The sequence below is a fragment of the Schistocerca nitens genome, chromosome 1 (genome assembly GCF_023898315.1).
Source record: "Schistocerca nitens isolate TAMUIC-IGC-003100 chromosome 1, iqSchNite1.1, whole genome shotgun sequence".
Taxonomy (NCBI): domain Eukaryota; kingdom Metazoa; phylum Arthropoda; class Insecta; order Orthoptera; family Acrididae; genus Schistocerca; species Schistocerca nitens.
The window spans coordinates 1240286661-1240311817 of record NC_064614.1 but is presented as its reverse complement, the minus strand read 5'-3'; the positions used below and the strand labels follow the sequence as shown (position 1 = coordinate 1240311817).

At 38.7% G+C, this 25157-nt stretch overlaps 1 protein-coding gene across 5 annotated transcripts in view; it reads left to right on the top strand.

Moving 5' to 3' along the window:
- Positions 1-25157, top strand: part of LOC126201717 (probable protein phosphatase CG10417) — a 96715-nt gene that overhangs the window by 23673 nt on the left and 47885 nt on the right. The window contains exon 4 of one of the 5 annotated variants that reach the window (XM_049936808.1): positions 3451-3486. The exons of the other annotated variants lie outside the window; for them this stretch is intronic. Within the exon in view, the coding sequence (XP_049792765.1) occupies positions 3451-3486 (36 nt within the window). The remainder of the gene's footprint in view (positions 1-3450; positions 3487-25157) is intronic. 5 annotated transcript variants of the gene reach the window in all.

Genomic DNA, 25157 nt, shown 5'->3' with positions numbered 1-25157 from the left:
AAAGGCAGACCTAAATTTTGGACGCAGTTTTTTGAAGAAAAAAAGTGCCTCTTATAGTCAGTAAAATACGCTAACTAAACTACAGAGAGCATTTGGTTTGAAACTTGGTAAATCATTACTATCAGCCTGTTGATATCAGATTTCTGTGAGAACTGTTAAAAACATATTCCTGTAAGGATTTTTTGTGCATTTGGGGTTACCATATGAAACACTGTTGACAGATAACAGTAATGATGGAATTTCAGGGGTGACAAAAACTTGTAATTTGCAGAACTGTTGTTAAAAATGAGTGTGTGTTACTTTATTTTCATGGTTTTGGTGTCTACTGATTTAGCCAAAGATCTCTCCACTGGGGGTGTCTTTGTGAATAAAGAGGGCATTTTATGGAATGTGAAAGAATTAGTCGCTGTACATAGTAAGGCCTACAAAACTGTTGGGCAACAGGGTGGGATGAAGAATGTTGCCGAAACAAAGTTGTTCTGCTGTGTTAGGAATACATGTTTCCCTTACGCATAACAAACAGCCTTTTGTGACACAGGATAATTGAAAAAGGTGATGCTATTAAAAGTAAAAGAATTGGAAGCAAAAGCATGTAGCAGTATTAGCAAATGTCTAAAAAGCAGAAGTAATCAAAATTGGTCACAGGGAACTGTGTAATATATTAAGGATAAGTTTACAGTTTTCTTTAGTACTTTGAGGCAAAGATCAGTTACGATCTCCTCAGTTTAGATACGGCAGAAATTTCATTTATTATGAAGAAGTTCGGCTGTCTTATAGTACGTGGGTTCCCCCTTTTAATCTGGTTGCTGTGTTAAATGATTAAGATTATTGTTGGTTCACTGACCAGTACATAAGAGTTGGCCGTGCCTCGAAGTAAAATTTCCTTTTCGCTATTACAGAGTAAGGAATAGTTTCATGCAAATTCCCAGGTTTAACAAGCACTGAATGATAAAGTAGTGCAAATTTTATATGTATAGTCTGATTAAAATTACTTGGCAGTTGCCACATAGGCTGCCGGTTACTCCTTGGTTGCGAGTGACAGGCACCTTGTGTCACTTCACAAATCACGTTGAAGTATAACATGGAACCATGTTGGAAGTGGCTGCAAGAGGTAGGATGGAAATGTGATATGCTCTGTTGACAGCTGATTTTAAGTGACCAATGACTGAACTGTGGCAGATGGCTCATTTTGTAGCCCTGAATTTAAACTCTTGTCCTAACCTAACAAAAATCGTGTGATGTGCAACGTATCTGGAAAAAACGGCAGTCGGCAGTCTGGGGCAGAACTAAAATCATGGTGGTTGTTCAAGGCAATTGAAGCTAACCTCTATGAACAAACAGAAAAATTTCAGTTACAATGCTAAAAGAAAACTGTAATTTCTCACTCTCATGTTTGATGAAATACGAAATGAAAAGGCAGGCCCAGTATTTGGGATTGAAACACACAAAGAAAGAAATCCATACAAGGAATTGGAAGTGAAATGACTAATTGTTGTGGCAGTTTGGCAACAGCAAATAGCTCAGGTATGATGCTGAGCCCCTCTGATTGGAGGAAACCAGCTCCAACATGTAAAGTGTCAACTATAAAATATTATTAATTGGACTATAGTAAGAGTTTCCTCAGTGTAACTCAAAGTTACAATAAAATATTTACTTGCAGTGGTTCTTCTACAGTATCTTAAGATTGAATGTTATTTTTTGAGCAGCAACAAAAATCATGAGTTTTGCATGTATGTTTTTACAACCCGAACTCTACTTGGAATGATCACTAATAAGTGACATGGCAGTGTAACTTACTTCTTTTGTGTACATGAAAACTAGTAAAATAAAAGTTGCTCTCATACTCAACAAAAAGTGCTTAAGAGAAATTTGGAATTTAAGTATGAAAATATCAGGGAAATAAAAAAACTCCCTGGCTAACTAAAACTGTGTGATGGACCAGGACTCAAATCTCGGACCTTTGCCATTTGCATGTAAGTGCTCTGACTGAGCTCTCAAAGCATGGCCCTCCGCCTGCCCTCACAGATTCACTTCTGCCAATAACTCATTGCCTACATTCCAAACTTTACAGAAGTTCTCTCATATATCGATACGGCACATAGTTTTAATCTGCGAGAAAGTTCCAAATCGGTGCATATTCTTTGCAGAGTGAAAATTCATTCTGGAATCGGGAAATCTTGTTATCTGATAGTCAGTGTCCTTGAGGGCAGATGTGGATTAAGTTTATATATGCTGTATTAAGAAGTGTGGAAAATAGTCGTTAATATGAGTTTGATTTGGAACTTTCCATTGTTAAGGTACTGGCATAGCCTCCCTTTCATAGAAATTTTTGATTTCATCTTTTATGCTTAATTGTGGTACTGAACAATATGCCAAATGTCTTGCTCAGCATATTACTTCAGAATTTGTAAATTTCCTGCAGATGCCTGGTTTATGATCTTCCTCATGGTGTGTTTAGTCTGCCAAATTATCTACCTACCTTCTTACAGAAGTTGGTTGGTTTGTAGAGAATCACATCATTTAGAAAACATTGTTTTCTATGTACATTTATCATCATTTAGAGTTCTACAGCTATAAAACACATGTGACTCCATTATAATATAATATACAGTATTGCAAAAACTTTCTCAGTGATTCCTTTCATGTGAAAGAATTCCTTGCATGTGAAAGAAAATGGCTAGTAGAATCATGATGTGTACTCTACATGAAACTTTGTGTGGCATCATAACTGGTTCAGTAAGACATTTCACACGTTGGAGAAAAGCATGGGCATACAAGCTCCAGTCATACCTCGTGAAGTGCTATAGCAGTCTGAACAACTTTTGCCTCATCGGTGAGTCTTTGATTTCAAATAGGATTATTAAGAATATGCAGTATTTTCCTTTGAATTATGGAAGATGCAATTTTTCTCTTGAGGTATGCAGTAAAAACAGAAGTTATGAAAAAAATATAAAATAATGTGACTTTAAAACATAAATAAAATACAATGCAACCCATCACAAAGTAAGTAAAGGGCTAAGTTGTGATTCTATTTTAAACTCACTCACAGAAACATTCTACCAAATGTGCATGTGTAAACATGAAACTGTAGTTCAGTTTCCACTGTCAGGCAACAAAAGTTCAGGATGAGGAGGTGTATAAAAGCAAGTAAAAGCACTAGAAAAAGAGCAGATAATAGAGAAATCAGTACAGTAACCTACAATAAATGCCTTAGGTCTCTCCCCAAACATGACTTTTTCAAAAGTCATGAAACAGTGATCTTTCTTAGTTTGACTTAAGATACCAGTGAACCTGGCTCCCATGTAGTGTTGTCTGCACTAAAATAAAATGATTCCACAATTTTGATGTGTGTGTGTGTGTGTGTGTGTGTGTGTGTGTGTGTGTGTGTTTGTCATTTAATTGTTTTTGTCTTAATATTGACACCCCAAGTCAACCAGATGTTATTTTCAGGCTGCTGGGAGATATGACAAACCCGTTGTGCCTTCTGTGAGTCTTCAAGAGTATTTTTCTCTGGTGTTTAGACAGATGTTTGCAGTTTAATTTTAGCAATGTGTAGATGTTTGTAGCCCAAATAAAATTTTGGGAGACAGAATTGCTGCCTGGTACTTGTTATAATGCTTGCGCGCACTTATGCCCTCCCTCCCTCCCTCCCTCCCTCCCTCCCTCCCCCCCCCTTTTTACCATTGCTGCAACAGCATTTGTTAATGAGTGTAGTCTTCTTAGCATTGTCATAGCCAGTTACTTCTGATTACTATCTCCTATGTCTATTTTCACCAATCTTTTTTAGCACTTCATTTCTAACTTGTTCTGTAAAATTTTCCTGTTGTAAACTTTTTATTCCTTATCCATGGATCTGCTTCCTACACTAACCATTCTCCGCAAAAAAAAAAAAAAAAAAAAAAAAACTGGAGTCACATTTTCGCAATTTCAGTTTGTTTCCCACATAACTATTTTTCATTTTGGATGCTTGCTTGCGAACTGTAATTATGGTTTTTAATTGTTGACTACATATCATGTTTTCACTGATTGGTGGACCATGGTATTTGAGCTGTTTTACTGGTTTGATTTTTCTCTTGGTTTGTTGTTTTCCTTTCTTTTGAATCGTGGACCATACACTTAGCTTCATTCTTGTTAGCTTTTATTCCACACTCTTGAATGTGGATCTCCAGTTATTGTGTTCATTAGACATAACAAATACGTAGCCTAAACCTTTGGGTCTTGGAACATGAAATTTGGAGGGGATGCTTACGTATAACAAAGACAACCATGAAAGAAAAGATTCTTTTTAAATTCACTCTCTAACTTTCTGTGGAACAGTCACATGGAGTGCTGCTAATTGTTCTCTGTAAAGAGACCCTTTTCTGATAGGTGAAAGTTGGCTGTCTAACAGCCACTTCGGAGTGTTTATCCACATTGCCAACCTTAGCTATGTAATGATATTGTGCATCATAGCAATAAGTAGTCATTGTGAAAATAGTGTGTTGAGTAGTGGTGGTGGTGGTAGTAGTAGTAGTAGTAGTAGTAGTAGTAGTCATAGTTGTAGTAGTAGTTGTAGTAGTAGTAGTAGTAGTTGTTGTTGTTGTTGTTGTTGTTGTTGTTGTTCAGAGAGATCAGCAAAGAGGCTGTACCTCATTCTTCTAAAAGCTTGCATCAAATGTTTTCTCATTTCATTTTTAAGCTATAGGGTGTCTGTGCTAGGAGGAGGAGGCAGGGCAGCAGATGGTGGGTAGTATGTGATTAGTTCTACAAATCAGATTTAAATGCCTGGCAGAGGGTTCATCAAACCCCTTTCACAATTCTCCATTATTCCAATCTCGTATAGCGTGGAGAAAAAAGAACACCTATATCTTTCTGTGTGAGCTGTGATTGCCCTTATTTTATTATAGAGATCATTTATCACCATGTAGGTTGGCGTCAACAAAATATTTTCATAATCGCAGCAAAAAGTTCGTGAGAAGTTTCTGCCGCAACGAGAAGTGCCTTCATTTTAATGCTGTCCACCCCAAGTCCTGTATCGTGTCAGTGACACTCTCTCCTCTATTTCACGATAATACAAAACATGCAGCTCTTCTTTGAACTTTCTCGGTGTATTCTGTCAGTCCTTTCTGGTAAGGATCCCACAGTGCACAGCACTAGTCTGAGGACGGACGAGTGTAGTGTAGGAAATTTCTATAGTACATCTGTTGTATTTTCTAAGTGTCCTGGCAGTATAATAGTCTTTGGTTAGCCTGTCCTGGCAGTATAATAGTCTTTGGTTAGCCTTCCCCACATTTTCTATATGTTCCTTCCAATTTAAGATGCTAGTAATTGTAATTCCTAGGTATTTAGTTGAATTTACAGCCTTTAGATTTGACTGATAAATCACGTAACTGAAGTTAAACCGATTCCTCTTAGCACTCATGTGGATGAACTCACACTGTTCATTATTTAGGGTCAGTTGCCAATTTTAAAACCATACAGATATCTTTCCTTAATTGTTTTGCAATTTTTTTGATCTTCTGATGATTTTACTAGTCTATAAACAACAGTGTCAGCTACAAACAACCTAAGATGGTTGCTCTGATTGTCTCCCAAATCGTTTACATAGATAAGGAACAGCAAAGAGCCTATAACACTACCTTGGGCAATTCCAGAAATCACTCCTGTTCTACTCGATGACTTTCCATCAGTTGCTACGAACTGTGACCTCTCTGACAGAAAATCATGAATCCACTCACATAACTGAGACGCAACTAAGCACGCAATTTCACTACAAGCTGCTTGCGTGGTACAGTGTCAAAAGCCTTCTGGAAATCCAGAAATACGGAATCAAGTTGAAATCCCTTGTCAGTAGCGCCCAACACTGTGTAAGTTGTGTTTCACAGGAAAGATGTTTTCTAAACCCATGTTGACTGTGTGTCAGTAGACCATTTTTTTCAAGGTAATTAATAATGTTCAAACACAATATATGTTCCAAAATACTGCTGCATATCAAAGTTAATGATACGGACTTGTAATGTAGTGTATTACTGCTACTAGCTTTCTTGAATATTGGTGCAATCTGTGCAACTTGCTAGTCTTTGGGTACAGATCTTTGATCGAGTGAACAGTTGTACATGATTGTTAAGTATGGAGCTATTGCATTTTCATCTTCTTTGGTGAAGAAATTTTGGAATGTTGTGTTTAGTAGCTCTGCTTTGGCAGCACTGTCTTCAATAGTATCTCCATTGCTATCGCGCAGAGAAGGCATCGATTGTATCATGCCTCTAGCATACTTCACTTATGGCCAGAATCTCTTTGAATTTTCTGCCAGGTTTCAAGGTGGTTTTGTTGTGGAAACTATTATAAGCATTTCGCATTGAAGTCCACACTACATTTTGACCTTCTGTAAAAGATCGCCAATCTTGGAGATTTTGTGTCAGTTTAAATGTGGCATGTTGCTTTCGTTGTTTTTGCAACAGTGTTGTGATTCGTTTTGTGCATCGAGGATGATCAGCTACATCGTTTGTTAATTTATTTGGCATATATGTTTCAATTCCTGCCGACACTATTTCTTTGAATTCAAGCCACATTTGCTCTACAATTAAATTGTTAATTCAGAAGCAGTGGAGATTGTCTCTTAGGAAGGCATCGAGTAAATTTTTATATGCTTTTTTGGATAGGTGTATTCTTCGTTCATTTTTGGAGGATTTGGGGGTTACAATATTCAATCTCACTACAACAACACTGTGTTCACTAATCCCTGTATCGATTTTGATACTTGGTATTAGCTCATGATTATTTGTTGCTGAGAGGTCAAGTGTGCTCTCACAGTTGTTTGCTGTTCGCATTAATTGCTTGAAATAATTTTCAGAGAATGCGTTTAGCATAGTTTCTGATGATGTTTTATGTGTACCTCTAGAATTAACCATGAATTTTCACCAACATATCGAGGGTAGATTGAAGTCGCCACCAACTATAATTGTACGAGTTGGGTACGTGTTTGGAATCAGTCAAATTTTCTTTGAACCTTTCAGCAATTGTACCATCAGAATTGGGAGGCCAGTAAAAGGATCCAATTATTATTTTATTCCAGTTGCCAAAAATGACCTCTGCCCGTACTAACTCACAGTAACTATCTGCTTCAGTTTTGTGACAAGGTAAACTACTACTGACAGCAGCAGACAAGCCACCACCAACTGTGTTTAGCATATTCTTTCGGAACACTGCTAGCTTTCAGTGCCTATAACAATTTAAGCAACAGTAATTTCTTTCAGCACTTGGAGCTCTGCTACTTTCCCAACACACCTACGACAATTTACAACTGTTACACTGATGGTTCCTGTATCTACGTCCTTCCCTGTATTCGACCTGCACTCTTTGTGACTGAAGCCTGTTTTGTGTTGTCCTTGAGACCCTCTAACCTAAAGAACTGCCCAGTCTATGCCACACAGCCCCTCCTACCTGTGTAGCCACCTCCTGCATGTAGTGGACTCCTGACCTATTCAACAGAACCCGAAACCCAACCACCCTATGGCACAAATCAAGGAATCTGCAGTCTACATGGTCGCAGAACCATATGAGCCTCTGATAATTAGATTAATATATAGAGATTAAAAAACCGAACTTCTGAAGCATTCAGGAGAGACTAAATAATTCACCCTTAATTAGGAACTTGTCATACTTTGCAAAATCTGTTTACTTTCCAGCACAAATGAAAATGCAAGAACTGTGGTTATTAGATATTAAACTAATGCACAGAAACTCAAGAAACTAAACTATCAAAGCACACAGATGAAACTATACAATTTGTTCCTGGCTAGGAACTCGTAAAAGTTACAAAATCAGTTACTTCCCTGTTGCTGTGTCTGTCTCAGCCAGTCGCTGCTGCCTGACTAGCTGGCTGCCTAACACCCACATGTCTATAGCTCCAATAAAATAACTTGGATAGCAGTGGTGGGGCCAGAATTAACAGTTTGCAACCATCCACTCTTGAGAAGGATCTGCATACTCTTACTGATATGGCTACACTCAAAGTGGCACTCAAGAATGAGTTGTGATTGGTTGACCCATACCAATTGAATTTCTGAAATGTCAATCACAAAGCTATCTTGATCAAAGTATAATTGGAGGTCCTCTGTGTGAATGGGCTATACAGGCTTCATCATAACCCTGTATACACACACACACACACACACACACACACACACACACACACACACACACACAGCTCTCAGTGGTACTGCATAGCACATTTAGAAGCACAGTGATTTGGCCCCAGCAAATCCTAAATTATATATTAGTGCTACACACTTGTCATTAACTCGATAGGCATTCACTTTAGCCACTGGTCAGATTACAAATGGGTGTCTTGATTTAGTCAGTATCCGGAATAGAAGAAATTGTTGTTAATTAAAAGCTGTTTTATTCAATTAATGGCACAGATAAATGACTTAATGAAAATGAAAAATCTTAAAGTATTATAATTTATCGCTTGAAAGTAAAGTGCAGTTTGCTTTTCTTATCGGCAAAACATACTGGCTCTAGCTAGTTGATGTAGTTGTCATCTTTTTGTACAACAATTGAAATGACCTTCAACAAGGAGGTATCAACAGTCAGTTGTTACATTCAAAGCTGCAACAGACATGTGCATAGTCAGTAAAATATTCATTTGTCATTGCTAGCGGCTGTTTTGTAGAAATTTGCATCTCATTTTTTATTGTTATTGTTTTAATTATTGACTGTAAAGATTTAAAAGGTTGTTAACGCTACATGCCTGAAGACAGACTTAATATGTTGACATTGACTGTTAAAGTTGTGATTGGGGAGCTTTTTGACTTTCACTTTTGCAAAAACTTCAATAGTTTTTATTTTCCCCCTGGAATGGTCTTTCATGTTTTCTTCTTTTGCTTCTGTTTAATTTTCCAACAAATGATTGCTTTTGTCGAGAATCATTAGCATATTCTCATCGGTTATAGAGTGCTTATATGATTTAAGGTTTTTCACAAGATTGTTCTCCCCCCCCCCCTCCCCTCCGATTCGATAATTACAAAATTAATAGAAATTGACCTCCCATGTCCACTCAGTAGTCAGACCCATACTTGAGTGCTACAGACCAAACCGACAAAGTACTTATAATAGAAGTAGAGCCAAAAATAACGAGATTCACACATTAGGAGAAGACTCAGCATGTTTGAAATACATTGACAGGTTTTGTTTTCCAGTCTGTACAATGTAGACCACAGACTATATAAAGCTGCAGTCAGGCATGATCATTAGCAAACCAAATTTATGACCGCCAGAGGGGATATTCATAGGGATCATCGATTCCTTCTGGTGTTGTGAGGGCATAATCAAACTCATTGATGTACCAGCCTTTCCACTGATTAAAAAAAAAAAAAAAAAAAAAAAAGAGTAATGCACAATACAAAGCATTTGGTAACAGCTGCTGTGCAGTTTCTTGCTTAGGTTGGCAGTGTCGTAAACAAGGTAGTTCAGGTCTGACTTTTACCTGTATATGCCTCAACCACAATTCAAAGCACCTGCTGCCTAAAACTGCCACATTAAAGTATCCTCATTCACTATGTTCACAATGGGTTTCTAAAACAGGACTTACTAAACTGATTTCCCAGTTCCACTTTTGGTTGGTCACATGAACGTACTTGGGTTGTCAGGTTGTCTTGTTAACTTTTTCATTAATGTGGGCGAATGGCTTTCGTGTAGTGAGGGAGAAGTAGAAATATTAGAGTGTGAAGTTTTCTACCTCTGGTACTGAAGTGGAGAGAATCGGCCATTGTGCTGGCTAAATCAGAAACTGGAATAATTGATTTTCAGATGCAACATTTGTGACTAGTCTAGCAAAACAGTTGGAGCCCTTAACATGTTAATATAACAGCGAAAACAGCTTCCAAAAGCTGTCACATGTAAGCGTAGTGATTATACCAAGTTTTGCTGCCAAACAATTGTACGTGTTCCTTGGTTCTAAGATGTTAGGTCCCATGGCATTATGCAGTTTTATGGACCATTTCAAACATTGAGCACACCAATACGATATTGCATTTGTGCACTTTTGTGTTTTTGGAAACACACTCTTATGTTTCTTATCTTTCCAAATTGCACTTTGCCAGATGATACGCAATACCAGTAATCAAAAATTCATTAAATTTTGGATTTTTATTTGCAAAAAACAAAGCTATTTCAAGCTCTGTCGCATAAAATAGTTCACCTGATACATTTCGCGATAAAATAGCATTTATTTAGCAATATCATGTTTTCACATTTTGAGGCAGAATTCTCAGGTTTTCCAGATTCATACTCATTATGTCCTTCTGAGGAATGAAATTGATCTCTGCACAATGTCATTCTGTATTTAGTTTACACTGGCTAAATTATGTCCATGTCTACAAGTTGCAGGTGACCGACTTATACAGTTGGCAAGAAAAGAAAAGTCATAAACTTTCCAGGGAATGTTGTTACCTTAGGGTGTGCAGAGCATCTGTCAGTAATATGAAGCTTTCTTCCCACTGTAGCTGTCTCACTATCTAAGCTTCTAAGAATCTTTGTACATATTGTATATCAGTTGTCATCCAGGCTTTGCTCATTGTCATTACAAAGTTGTCCTTGTTTTTTAATCACATAGGGGAACAAAATTTTCTGATTATTAATTGCACTAAATTTTCTCTGCTGTCACCGTTTCTCCCCCTGAACAGAATAGGTTTATATTGTTGAAAGAAAGAAAGAAAGAAAGAAAGAAATCCCATTTCATCAGCACTTCAAAATGCTTCTGAGCTCCTGTCTGTTCTAAGCTGTAGCAAAATATTTGTCTTCAAATGTTGAATGCTTTCCATGTCTACTGCCTCACTTCATCCACTTAAAATAATTTTGGTAATAGAGGTTGTGGCACTTTCTATTTATTTTTATATTATTTGTAAGAGGATAGTTTCTAAGTCCTTAAGGGGTCTACACACCTTTAGATTAGCTGTGCAGCTTGTTGCTTGGGATGTAATGTCTGAGTGATGAGCTGTATCATTACCTGACCTAAAGCATTTTTCTGGCAGGCCATCCACCTGCATGAGACACTAGGCTTTTGTGACAATAAACTGCTCAGTTCCCTCTTAACTGTCATCTGCCACCTGAACTTCAACCTGTTACCATCAGTAGCCCCATGGAAAAAAGACATTTTTATATTTTATTGATAAGTTCCCAAAATTTACTGAAATGAGTATACAGAATTAGTTTAGTGTTCTAAATGGGTGAAGGGAAAAAAGTAGCTATGTGTGATATTTGTAATATAAAAACGGTGGCTTTTTGGACGTTGACACAACTCATGTTGTAGTGAAGCAAATAAACAACCTTTGTCGTGCTTTTTGGAATCAATTAAAAAAGCCATACAAAAAACTTAATTGCTCCTTTTTCTGGCCCCTGTTGTCACTTTATCATCACAAACACTGCACAGAATGCTAGAGGACTGAGGGGAAAACAATGTATAGTGAGCTTGAGTTTTGATAATCATAAAGATTTCTACTTGCACAGTTATACAGAAGTCATGTAAACCCCTTTAAAGGATGAATGTTTACCCATTTTTAATAAAGAACCACCACGAGTGTGATCATTAATGAATGCCTGCTTATTTTTCAGTATATTATGCGCAGAGAAGACTCCACCAAACAATGTCAAAGAGTTAACATTGTGGTTTTCTTACACTTTAAAAATCATTGTGAGCTGTTGCTGAATCTTAGCTTTCTTCTTTTGGTGGCTATAACTAAAGAAAATTTTCAGTGAAAAATTCAACAGTTTGATAAACAACACAGTCCCATCAGTTCGTGCACTAGGACCTAATGGCAATGTTTTCTGTGACATCAGATTTCGTAACCTACATGAGAAAATTGGCAATTCTTCAAAATTATTGACCAAATACTATGATCTATCTATTGACAGAGTAAATTCAACTACAGATGTTTCTCCTAATAGCAATTTCACACAGCTCATTTCGAAGTTTAGAAATTTCTTCATTACTGGGTTTCTGTTTACAAACTGTTTGATATTTATTTGTTAAAAGTGGACATTTTCTTAATGTGGAGCCCTTTAAAATCAAACTTCAGTAACATTCTTCTTATGCAGTTTCACTGGAGCCAACAGAAAGATTTTTTAAAAGTTTGAATTCATTAAAAGTTGGCTCATTATTACACGGTTTTACTGTTACAACAACATAATAGGTGGTGTTAACAGCATTATTACTAGGAATTTCAACAGGCACAGCCTTACGTAGCAAAAGTGTGCATCTAGGGATGATCTGTGTCACACTCAGTGTCCGTAAACTTGTTCATGTTTTCAGTCCAAGGATAAGTTTGCAGATTTCTATACAAATGTATTCTGTGCAAGTCGCCTCTTGCCTCCATAACATCTGCATCCTACATAGATTTGAACGTGCTTACTAGCTCATTCTACAGTTTTTACTCCTTAAATATCCCTCAATTGCCAAATTGTTTCTTGACGCCTCAGGATGTATCCTATCAACAGATCCCTTGTTATGCCATAAATTTCTTTTCTTCCAGATTAAGTTCAGTACCTCGTGATTAGTTTTCAGATCTACCCATCCAATCTTCAGAATTCTTCTGTGGCGCACCACATTTGAAAATCTTCTATTCTCTTAATTTCTGTTCTGTTCACCATCCACATTTTCCTCATGCCTAAAGCCACTCTCAAGACAAATACTTCCAGAAAAGATTTCCTAACACTGAATTTATATTTGAGGTTAATGTATTTAGCTTTAAAAGAAAGCTTTTATTTCTGTTGCCACTGTGCATTGTTGTTTGTTTTTATTTTGATAATTGTCAATTATTTTGCTCTCCAAATAGTTAAACTCATCTACTAATTTGTTTCATTTTCCCATTCTAATTTCTCCATTGTGATTTAATTTCACATCAGTGCATTGCTTGTGTTTTATGTTCATTGATTTTTTTCTTTGTATCATCTGTTTGCAGAACACTAACCATTTCATTCGACTGATCCTCAAAGTGCTTTGCCATTTCTAACAGAAATACAGTATCATAGGCAAATCTCAGTTTTTACTTCTCAGGCAACAATACTTCCCATAAGAAATCTCTTCTTGGTTTCCTTAACTGCTTGCTCAATGTACATATTGAATAAAATGGTGGATATGTTAAAGTTCCTTCTCCCTTTACATTTACTGCTTCCCTTTAATGTTACTTTTATACTAATGATTGCAGTCTGGTTTCTGTCAAGTTGTAGATAACACATTACTTTCCATTTATTATTCCTGATAACTTCAAACTTTCAAAGAGTGCATTTCAGTCAACACAATTGAAAGTGTTTTCTAAATATGGGTTTCTCTTCTTGCAATCTGTTCTGAGATAAATAAAGTCGATTGCATTGTGTCCAGTATGCCCACTTTTCTCCAGAACCCTAATTTATCTTCCCCCAAGTTGGCTTTTACCAACTGTGCTGTTATGCTGTAGATTATTAGTGTTAGTATTTTGTATCCATGACTTACTAAACTGATAGTTCAGTACTATCATCGCCTTCAGTGCCTATGCCCTTTAGTATTGGGATTATTATATTCTTAGCTCTAAGCTTATTTTACATTTCCCATGTACATACAAGGTGGAATAGTCTGTTTGGGTTGTTTTTCCCAAAAATTTGTTTCGAAATAGATGTTTCCATGATCTGTCAAATTCTTCTAGTGTTATTGCATCGCCATCTCATCTTCACCCACTTTCTTGTTCTTGCCCTTGTCCTTTTCTCTAATATTGTCTTGAGATTTGTTTCCCTTTTATATATATTTCTTCCACCTTCTCATCTTTCCTTAGTACTGGCTTGGTGTCTGAGCTCTTGGTGCTTGTACAGCTGCATCTCTTTCTACCAACTGCTGCTTCAATTTTCTTCCTTACTTGTGTTGCATGCTTTTAGAGCTTTGCAGTTGTCCTTTAGCCATTACTACCAGTTCGCACCTTCTGCCAATCATATTTTTATATTTTCCCCTGATACCAATTAAATTTCTATCTCCTCAGGTATTAATCCAAGGCTTTCTAGTGGGCCTTGGTGTTCTACGTAGTTGTCAAACTGCTGCCTTTACTGTTTCCTGTCTCTAAACTGCTGATCCAACTTTTATCGTATTTCTGCCACCTATTTCAGTAATTATTGGCTAACTCGCCCTTTAATACACTCAACAGTCTCAGATTCTTTAAATTTAACCAAACCCCATCTCCAATTTTTCTGCAGTATCTTCAGCTCTAACCTGTGTTTCAGTACAAACAAATTAGAAAAGAAGGCATCTTGCTTTCAGCTGTTAGTGTTTTTATTTATGACTGCCATTCAACATAATGCTATTGCAAACATCTACACAACATAACATAATATAATGAAATAACAAGAGTGTAAAGTGGAAGTAACTGTACATAAACCAGTTTTGTAGCTTGTTGACATTCGTATACTTTAAAGATTTTGACATACAGGTTTAAGTTATGCAGAGATACCAACTAATGTGCACATCAAAGAAAAACCAACCAGGAATTAATTTCATGTTCTGCAGTGTGATGTATATATCAAGACGGTTTGACAGTAATTGTGCACTTAAAAGGTCCATTAATGTGCCTTTCTCTACCCAATGTAGTACCTTTTAAAAATTTCTCAATGCTGCTGGTGTTGTGATTGTAGTTTCGTAGGTGTGCAGTGAATGAAGATATACAGTTCTTGCTTAAATTTTTGTCCCCTCCGAATCTGTTGGAGCAACATGTACTTGTTTACCTCACATACAAACTTTCAAATTCACGACATAAGATTTTATAAATCCCTGATCGTGTAAGTGGTTTTGTTTTGTGGGTGAAGTGTCTGTTGTCCCTACTTTGTTGTTTGTGCAGCATCAGATTTGTACATTAGCTTTACAAAAACTGTTGGTTATTTTGTCTGACACGGCACCATAATAAGGTGACAGTAATATAATTACAATGTAAGGAAAAGACAAGATCGCTACTTAACATAAAGATTACATGTTAATTTGCAGACAGGAACAACTAAAAGATAGATACCCATTAACTTTCAGCCATACCCTTTGTCAGAAAAGGAAAAACACACACACACACACACACACACACACACACACACACACACACACACACACACACACACACACACAGAGAGAGAGAGAGAGAGAGAGAGAGAGAGAGAGAGAGAGAGAGACAGAGAGAGAGAGAGAGAGAGAGAGAGAGACCTCACGCACAGATGACTGCCATCTCTGACAGCTCAGATCAGAAGAGCTTCTGGAGATGGCAGTCATCTCCGCGTGAGGTGTGCTTGCGTGTGTGTTACCTTTTTTGATGAAGGCTGTGAGGGAAAGCTGATGTGTAAGTGTCTTTCACTTGTGCCAGTCCACCAAGTAATGTGTCACCTTTATGGTAAGTAGCAAGCTATCTTTTCCTTACATAGTTGATCTTGCAACCAGGAGGAGTTTCCATTGTTTAAAGTAATGTATTTCATTTTTTCTCATTGTGTCAGATGGTCAATTTTCACACTTTCTGCTTAACTCGGGACACAGTGATTTCCAGAAACAAAGCAATTAGCTGCTCCAAATAAGTTTTGCACCAGTTACTACAGTTCAGAAGTTGGCAGCCATGCATTACAGAGATAGATCACATGAAGGAGAGGCATGTGAAATTTTGGTTTGATGGGAAAGCTTTAAGCTTTACCAAAGACTGTATGGAATAACATGCTGCAAATAATTATCAAAACAAATATCGCATATTGCCAAAACTTTTAATACTGAACATTGTGATCCAATAAGAAGTTGTAGATATACATTGGTTTGTTAGTAATGTAATTCTAGCTGGAACAGTTCATGCTTCTACCATGAGGGGGCAGTATATCGAGTCTATGGTCACTGTATCATCTGTAAACATTGCATTACTTGCATTGCATGTCATTGAGAATTGTGTTGCTTCAGGGTGGTTCAGCCAACAATAATGTATGATCAAAGGCTCTGTGTAGTTGGTCTAATATAGCAGGGAATGAGACAGGTGGACATCGCAGTGAATGAATGTGTCTATGAGTCGAAGTGAAGTCTCTAGAATCTAGAACGAGTTTCTAGCAACAGGATCAGTCGAGGATAATCAAAGTGGTGGCCTTGAAAGGAAAACGTGTGTGCAGAACAGATATCTGCGTATAACAGTAAGTGGAAACCCTTAACACAGTGCTACACATCTGTGACAGTGGCAGTCCCAAACATCTAAAAGTGTAGGTGTCATTACAAGCTGTACAAAATAGGTTCCATGAGCAGGTATAACATGCCAGATGACCTTTCAAGGCGGCTCCTCCAAGTCTGTTTTGGAGGTGGGCTCTTCGTGGGCTAAGCAGCAGTGGGACAAAACACTCTCATTTGATGAGACACCTATCAGTCTCCATCCTGGCAATACTTACATTCATGTGTAGAGGCAAGGAGAACAACATTTACACCCTGACAGCATTGTACACCACCAACCCTTACCAACAGAGTTTTTCTTTGAGTGGAATCATGTACAGACACCCTTTGTGTCAATACGTAGGAGGATGTTTGGTGTGAAGTATCGGGGCAACGTCATTGCACGCATTGTGGCTCTATTTGGTGAACATATTGAAGCAGGATTCACGCTGATGGAGAACAATGCGTCGTAATCTTGTAAACACCTTCCTAGTGGAGTGTAGAATCAGTCAGAAGGAATGGCCTCCTTATTCTCCAGACCTCATCTACACTGAGAATGCATGGGCCATGCTAAAATGTTGTTTGCAATCATCCTGCCCCACCAGAAACCTTACCATAGAGGCTGCTATGGAGAAGGGGGACAATACCCCACAGGATTACCTTGACAATTTGGCAAGGAGCGTACCTAAGTGCATTCAAAAGTGTCTCCAGTTAAAAGGAGAAGCAGCAGTTGGTTCATAAACTGCAGTGTTTCCAGTGGAACCTTTTGTAAGGTTTTGTTTTTCTTTCCGTTTGTGTTTACCAAGTGGAAATGTGTTTATTGTAGTGGGCTGACAAGGCAGCCAGTCCACAGTGACGGGTAGCCGAAAGGCACACGTACACACACGCCGACTGGCGTGAAGTCTGAAACAGGATATGTGATGAAAGCCATAAAGAAAAGAACGGAGCTTCTCGTATACTTAACTTTAATTTCTTGTTGTACATTGCTCTTGATAATACAAGTGAGACTCTCTCCAGATATGGTTAATGGCGCCTTGCTAGGTCGTAGCCATGGACTTAGCTGAAGGCTATTCTAACTGTCTCTCGGCAATTGAGAGAAAGGCTTCGTACGTGTAGTCGCTAGCAATGTCGTCCGTACAACTGGGGCGAGTGCTCGTACGTCTCTCTAGACCTGCCGTGTGGTGGTGCTCGGTCTGCGATCACACAGTGGCGACACGCGGGTCCAACATGTACTAATGGACCGCGGCCGATTTAAAACTACCACCTAGCAAGTGTGGTGTCTAGCGGTGACACCACATTTATCTTCTGTTATGACTGTACCTGACAGAACAAAATCAGTTTTGAATTTAATTCACTGACTCAAATTCCTTGACTTTAGTTGTATTAGGTATAAATCTACTATCCAGGAGTGACACATGAAAGTGGGACTTGAACCTGGATTTCCTGCTTGCCGTGAGTGATCGCCTTAACCCCTTTGCCTATATGCGCATGCTCCCCAGGCCGGCTTAAACCTCCACATATCACACATTGTTGTATCATAGCCCACTGAATTCATCACCTAATCTAGGTCTACTGGGGAACGTGTTTGGATAGAATCCTGGTCTGGCACTAATTTTCATGTTGCTGTTGGGTAGTAGATCAATACGTAATATAGCTGATGTCGTGGAATTCCCTGTCAGCAAATTAATCTTGAAGTATTTTCTACAACTGTGGATCATCTAACAGCATCTGTTCTTTCAGACGTGGGTGTAAGTAGAACAAAATCAGTTTTGTACCTGTTATGCCCATTATTGTTAAAGCATTTGTTTTGACAACTGTGTTTTGAGATTCATGTTTCTCTCTTGAGAGTCAAAAATTTAAGCAGTCCAATTTTTATAATATACTGCTGTTTCTCAGGGAGGCAGAGCTGATAAATGCAGAAACTAAATTTTGTACCTTCCATCTCATATTAAGTTTCTCGTTTTAATTTTCATTGGGCAAGTGGTAGTAATCAGTCTTACCTCATTCTAAAATTTATCACAATCAAGCAGCAATTCTGGCTCAATGTTATCAGATGGTACAATGTAGCCATGCAAGGACAGAGGGTCATGGATACATTGAATCTAGTTAAAGAAATAGATCAGTTATTCTTGAACTTACCATCTCTGTCATTACACAGAGAGGTTTTGCCTGAATTAGCACACACAAATTCATCTCTGTATGTTTTCAGGGAAAACAGATCCTCATCCTACTAGTTTCACAGTATTTTTATCCTCTTTGCTAGAAAAGATAAACTACTTCCTCTGCATCAAATTAAACTTAGCTTTTAAGCACAATATTCCACACTCTTAAAGCTGGTAACATAAGTTGGATGGAGTGAAATAATGTATGCAATACTGTCACATTCACAAAGAATAACTGCATATTTTGAGAGCACCCATTTCATCCTCACAGAAGAGGTGATTTTGAAAGATACATGCTTATTGTATTCGGTTATGAAAAGCAGATTTCTAAAATCTGTTTTTACCTTCACGCGCTTGTATTGTGTGTAAAGTCCAGAACAATCATTAGACAGACACACTGTCATAAAATATCAGCATTTTATCATTGAAAACATAGTAAATGAGAATATGTACTCTGTTTATAGCCTAGGATACTTTTTAAAATTGTTGATAAATAAATAAATCAATCAAGCCTGATTGTTTTATTAAATTTAGAGTAAAATGGCATGTACTCTTATACAGAGGATCATTTCTTACAGGAGATGTCATTTCTTCATTGGTAATTAGTTAAATGTCACTCAGATTCCTATGTGTTGGTCCTGAAGGTACTGGAGACTTTTCAGAATGACTCCAATCTTCTTGTGGAAGGTGAGTTTGGATAAAAAAAAACAGCTCTCAGATTTCTTGTTTGTGAACATCAGAGAAGGGTAACAGTTTATATGATCTTTTGAGTGTTTCTGTCTTACGGATGCAGAAAACCATATGGTATGGCCATTGCCTCTCAACCACTTATCAAATTTACCATAACAGTTCCATTATGTATGGTTTTCAGTTTTTACTGTAGTAGCACCCAATTAATCAGAGTAGTTTTTGTGCACATTCATGGTGGTTGAAGTTTGTACTTTTATGATGGTCAGTATCTGAGGGGGAAAGGCGGGGTGGGCAGCAAGCTCTAGAGCCCTGTGGAGTTCAGAAGGCAAAGGTAGTGAGGAGATTCAAAGTAGTAAGCAAGAGTATATCATGTGGCATCATTCTGTTTTTCATGCATTTTGTAAATGTTTAGTTGAGATTTTCACATCAATGAACCTATGTTGTAGCTGTATTGCTCACCAAGTACTGATTGTGGATCATGTGAAAAAATTACGTGAAGAAACTAAAGCTGTACTATTTTGTATGTGTAATTTAGTCAGATTCAGACTGTTCGTATTCATATACTGTTTGCCCCATCGTTGCGAATTGCGAGGAGGGTAGCGGCTCAAGTCATGGTGTAAGGCAGTGAAGCGAGCATGATTATTAAGGTTGATGTATGTGCATTGATTTTGCCCTATCGACAAAAGAAGCAGAGCCATAAGAAAGGAATGGGTGTTGTAGATGAATACGTAAAACTTTTCTCATCGCATAATACTTAATATGTACAGTGTTCTGAAGATGAATACCAGATTGCAGAAAAATTGAAAATTTACCTCCATTTGTGAAGAATCCAGGAATTTTAGTGGCAGTTGTTGGTCAAAGTTAAAAATATTATTTAATGGGTGTGGTATTGAGCATCTTAAAATAATCAGTGGGAGGAAATTACTTACGAAGATAAGTGATATTGTGCTGCTTAGAAGCAGCAGAGATTTGAGGCAGTGGGACATCTTGCATTGTTACTGTGACACAACAAATATTAAATCAGAACCACATAAGATCTATGTGATGGAAAATGTGTGACAGGCTTGGTTGTTGGAAAATTCAGAACCTAATTTGACTTATAGTCACTGATGTGGTATACAAATCAGCTGTTGCCATACATTAAAAAATCCCTAGTATTTTGATGGTAAACACCAGAAGCCATCTGCTCAGTGTAAATAAAAAAAATGCCCCTACTGCGTACATTATCACTTAGTGCTCACATACATGAAAACGGTAATTAAGAAATACAGGGTGTCCATAAGAAAAGTTCGTTTAAAGACACTATAGAAAGAGAACCAACAAATTCTGAGAACGACATCAAATTTGAACAGTATATTATTGACACAGGGGAAATATCATGGACCAAAAACATTTAACTGATATTTTACCAGTAGATGGCACTGTAAGCATCTTAAATGTAAACGGGGTCGGCTATGCCTTGCTGGGGAAAGCAATTGTCAGATAAAAGTGACGCAAAGTAAAAGTTTTTACAAATGTTAGTCTTCATAATCGTAGATGAAATAAAAGTTTTTGATGTTGGATCGGTGTTAACGCATGTTGTTAAAGAGTTGGAAAGAACTTGCAACGTATTTTCGTTGCTCTGCTGCAGTTGATTCTTCTTGTAAATTTCTTATATGATGACAGGCCAGAGAATGCCACTATTCACTGATAATGCGAAAAGTCAAAGCAAATTTCAAATGTACACAAATTTATTTACAACACACAGTTCAGCTCAGTCTCACACTGTAATGGCTCTCCCACATGCTTTCTGGCAGGTCTTATATACTTTTGCTAACAATTTGAATATTGTTACATATAGTAATTTTGTTAATTACAATCACAAAAGTTTTTCAAAATGACAGAAAATGTTATCATTTGGAGATGACAGTTGGAATACATGAAGTAGATTACAATGTCAAATACACTCCTGGAAATTGAAATAAGAACACCGTGAATTCATTGTCCCAGGAAGGGGAAACTTTATTGACACATTCCTGGGGTCAGATACATCACATGATCACACTGACAGAACCACAGGCACATAGACACAGGCAACAGAGCATGCACAATGTCGGCACTAGCACAGTGTATATCCACCTTTCGCAGCAATGCAGGCTGCTATTCTCCCATGGGAGACGATCGTAGAGATGCTGGATGTAGTCCTGTGGAACGGCTTGCCATGCCATTTCCACTTGGCGCCTCAGTTGGACCAGCGTTCGTGCTGGACGTGCAGACCGCGTGAGACGACGCTTCATCCAGTCCCAAACATGCTCAATGGGGGACAGATCCAGAGATCTTGCTGCCCAGGGTAGTTGACTTCTAGAGCACGTTGGGTGGCACGGGATACATGCGGACGTGCATTGTCCTGTTGGAACAGCAAGTTCCCTTGCCGGTCTAGGAATGGTAGAACGATGGGTTCGATGACGGTTTGGATGTACCGTGCACTATTCAGTGTCCCCTCGACGATCACCAGTGGTGTACGGCCAGTGTAGGAGATCGCTCCCCACACCATGATGCCGGGTGTTGGCCCTGTGTGCCTCGGTCGTATGCAGTCCCGATTGTGGCGCTCACCTGCACGGCGCCAAACACGCATACGACCATCATTGGCACCAAGGCAGAAGCGACTCTCATCGCTGAAGACGACACGTCTCCATTCGTCCCTCCATTCACGCCTGTCGCGACACCACTGGAGGCGGGCTGCACGATGTTGGGGCGTGAGCGGAAGACGGCCTAACGGTGTGCGGGACCGTAGCCCAGCTTCATGGGGACGGTTGCGAATGGTCCTCGCCGATACCCCAGGAGCAACAGTGTCCCTAATTTGCTGGGAAGTGGCGGTGCGGCCCCCTACGGCACTGCGTAGGATCCTACGGTCTTGGCGTGCATCCGTGCGTCGCTGCGGTCCGGTCCCAGGTCGACGGGCACGTGCACCTTCCGCCGACCACTGGCGACAACATCGATGTACTGTGGAGACCTCACGCCCCACGTGTTGAGCAATTCGGCGGTACGTCCACCCGGCCTCCCGCATGCCCACTATATGCCCTCGCTCAAAGTCCGTCAACTGCACATACGGTTCACGTCCACGCTGTCGCGGCGTGCTACCAGCGTTAAAGACTGCGATGGAGCTCCGTATGCCACGGCAAACTGGCTGACACTGACGGCGGCGGTGCACAAATGCTGCGCAGCTAGCGCCATTCAACGGCCAACACCGCGGTTCCTGGTGTGTCCGCTGTGCCGTGCGTGTGATCATTGCTTGTACAGCCCTCTCGCAGTGTCCTGAGCAAGTATGGTGGGTCTGACACACCGGTGTCAATGTGTTCTTTTTTCCATTTCCAAGAGTGTACATATGTTGTTTACGTGGGGAAAAACTGAAATAATTAAAATAAACAAAGCTGATTACATTTTTGTTAATAGCACTGAAACTACACTATCTCAAGTATTTCCATCCGTTTCCTGCTTAAAGTAAGTGTGTGTTTTTTAGTGTAGACAGAATTTCAGTATGTAATCCAGTAGCCTATATAAACAGTTTGTTTGCATTGTCAATTAGTTTTGTGTTCTGAATTACAGTAATTATGCTGCACTAGCTAGGGTAGTGAGCTTCACTGACTTGATATGAGATTGTGTGGTAGGTTTAATAGAAGAATTAACTTCAAAGTATAACAGGTAAAAATAATTTATTGAAAACAATTCTGTTTACAGTACTTGTTTATAAATAGGATTTTTCATTTAGTTGTCTAGGTATACATGTACAAATTTTTGCGAATTTCCTACTCGAGAGCAAGCCACGCATAGTTGACCATGAGAGAAGCAAGACTATTTGAGGTTGATGCCACAATATTTTCAAGTTTGTCTTTGCGCTTTGTTAATTGTGAAACTGTAGCCTAAGTTAGTTGGAAATTGTTCTTCGGTTTCTCTGCATCTCACAGTACTCATATTTGTTTGTTGGGAACTTAGACATGCTTCGCACTCTGAGTCTGTTTCATTTTCTCACTGTTATTTTCGTTTTTGCCATTTTGCTTCCGGACTGTCAAAATATAAATCAAATCAGCTTTCTGTTAAAAAATACACTAAGTACACTTTACACATTTTGCACTTTATTTTCGATTTATATTCAGTCACTGTATCACTTTGATTAGTCACATTTCACCATTTTTTGTTCACTCACTGCACTACTTTTTCTGTTCCTCCCTTTGTACTGATAAGAAACTGACATTCGAATCCACTACAGATCTTGCTTTGTATACCCCTACCAATCCGTAGCCCCACCAGTGGCAAAGTCCAGATCATACCAAAAAGGCTTCGAACGATTCTCAATGTTCCAGACCATTCCCCAACATTCGAAAGTGTTCTGGAATGTTCCACAATGATTTGAGATGTTTCCGAGCATTCTGTAATCTTCCTGAATGTTTTAGACTATTCTAGAACATCCCGGATCATTGTGGAACATTCCGTAACATTGTGGAATGTTCTTGAATACTTCTGAATGTGTGCAGCCGGTGACCCCCAGTTGTGCACGTTGTGTATGTTTGCCCAACTCCACTTAGGTGAAGCGTCGATTCATCACTGAAGACAACACAATCCAAAAAATCTTTATTCTCATGCAGCAACATTTTGTTTGCAAAGTTTGCACGTAAGCTATTGTCTGTGGTCTTCAGACTTGTAAGAACTGAAAATGATAAGAGCGTAGTTTAAGCACCCCGTTAAATTTCCACACTCACTGGAATTGCTAATTCACAACCAGCCTTCCGAAGGGGTTTCTTGGGTCCCCGTGTGAAAGACTCTCACTCGTTCAACGCATTCTTCAGTTACTCTTGGTTATTCCATACTCTTCCCTCTGTACAAAGATATACAAACAAAAGTAAGTTGAATGAAAGGCGATAAAACCCGTATATTTATTTTGAAACATTGGAACACCCTGTGTGTGTGATGTTTCTGGCACTACAAAATACAATCTATTTTGTGCTTCATTTGCTATCCAATTCTTTGTAAATGAAAAGTCCTAACTGCAATTTAACAAATGAGCAACCCATGTCCCTACCAATAGATGTACGTAATATTAGCCAAACCTTGACATGAAGTTGTTGGAAATTACATTACAGAGCTCAAGAGACGAAATTACATATATGGGTCCTACCTAATGAGTTAACAATGAAGCAATCCAAATTAGCATCAAAATCTTATGGAAAAATGAACTGTTATGATTCAGCTATAAATGATAAATGAATCGTGATATGGCGGCTATGGTTTGAGTTGCGCATTACACCATTTGTATTGTTCCGTTTGCACGACTGCACAAGTTCAGCAGTCGACAGTTGTGGCATTGTTAGTTAGGTAAGCCCATCCACCGTGGCAATTTTATACCACATCAGATGAGAAAAATTGGTTTTTAATTATCGTGAGGCCAAAAACAGAATAAAAAGCAAACTGACATCAGTTTCTAATTGTCATGAAACTGGCACGAGACATGTTCAATGTGCTGTCCACTGTTATCTGCCACAAATTGAAATCGAGAGTCAGCGTATTTCCTAACAGAAAGTGTTTCAGGGCTAGCATGCAGAATGTGTTGCACAATATATGCCTTCAATTCATGTATGTTTGTAATTGGAGATCTGAACACATCTTTCAGATAACCCCACAGCCAGAAGTCACACGGATTTAAGTTCAGGTGATCTAGATAGCCAGGCTGTAGGGAAATGACAGATGATAATTCTAGCATTTCCTAAATGCCACTGCAGCAGCCACTTCACTGGCTGTGCAGTGTGCAGAGGAGTGCCATCTTGCATAAAAATAACATAACCATACATGCAAATTGTTGAGTGGTTGGATCACATTGACGTGTAGAAGACCATTATAGCTTTTACCAGTGACTGTAGAGGAAACAGGACCCATAGGAATCATCTCCTCGATAAAATGTGGCCCTGCGATAGACGATGGTGTCAATTTGCACCACACAGTCACCTCTGCAGAATGAAGTGGTACTGATTGATGTTCATGTAAATTTTCTGTTCCTCGTACTCGGCAATTCTACATATTGACATGTCCTTGAAGGAAATGGGCCTTCTCTGATCACAGAATGTCCCATAAGCATTCATTGTCCACTTCTGTGCAAGCAAGAAATTCAAGAGCCAATGTTTGGC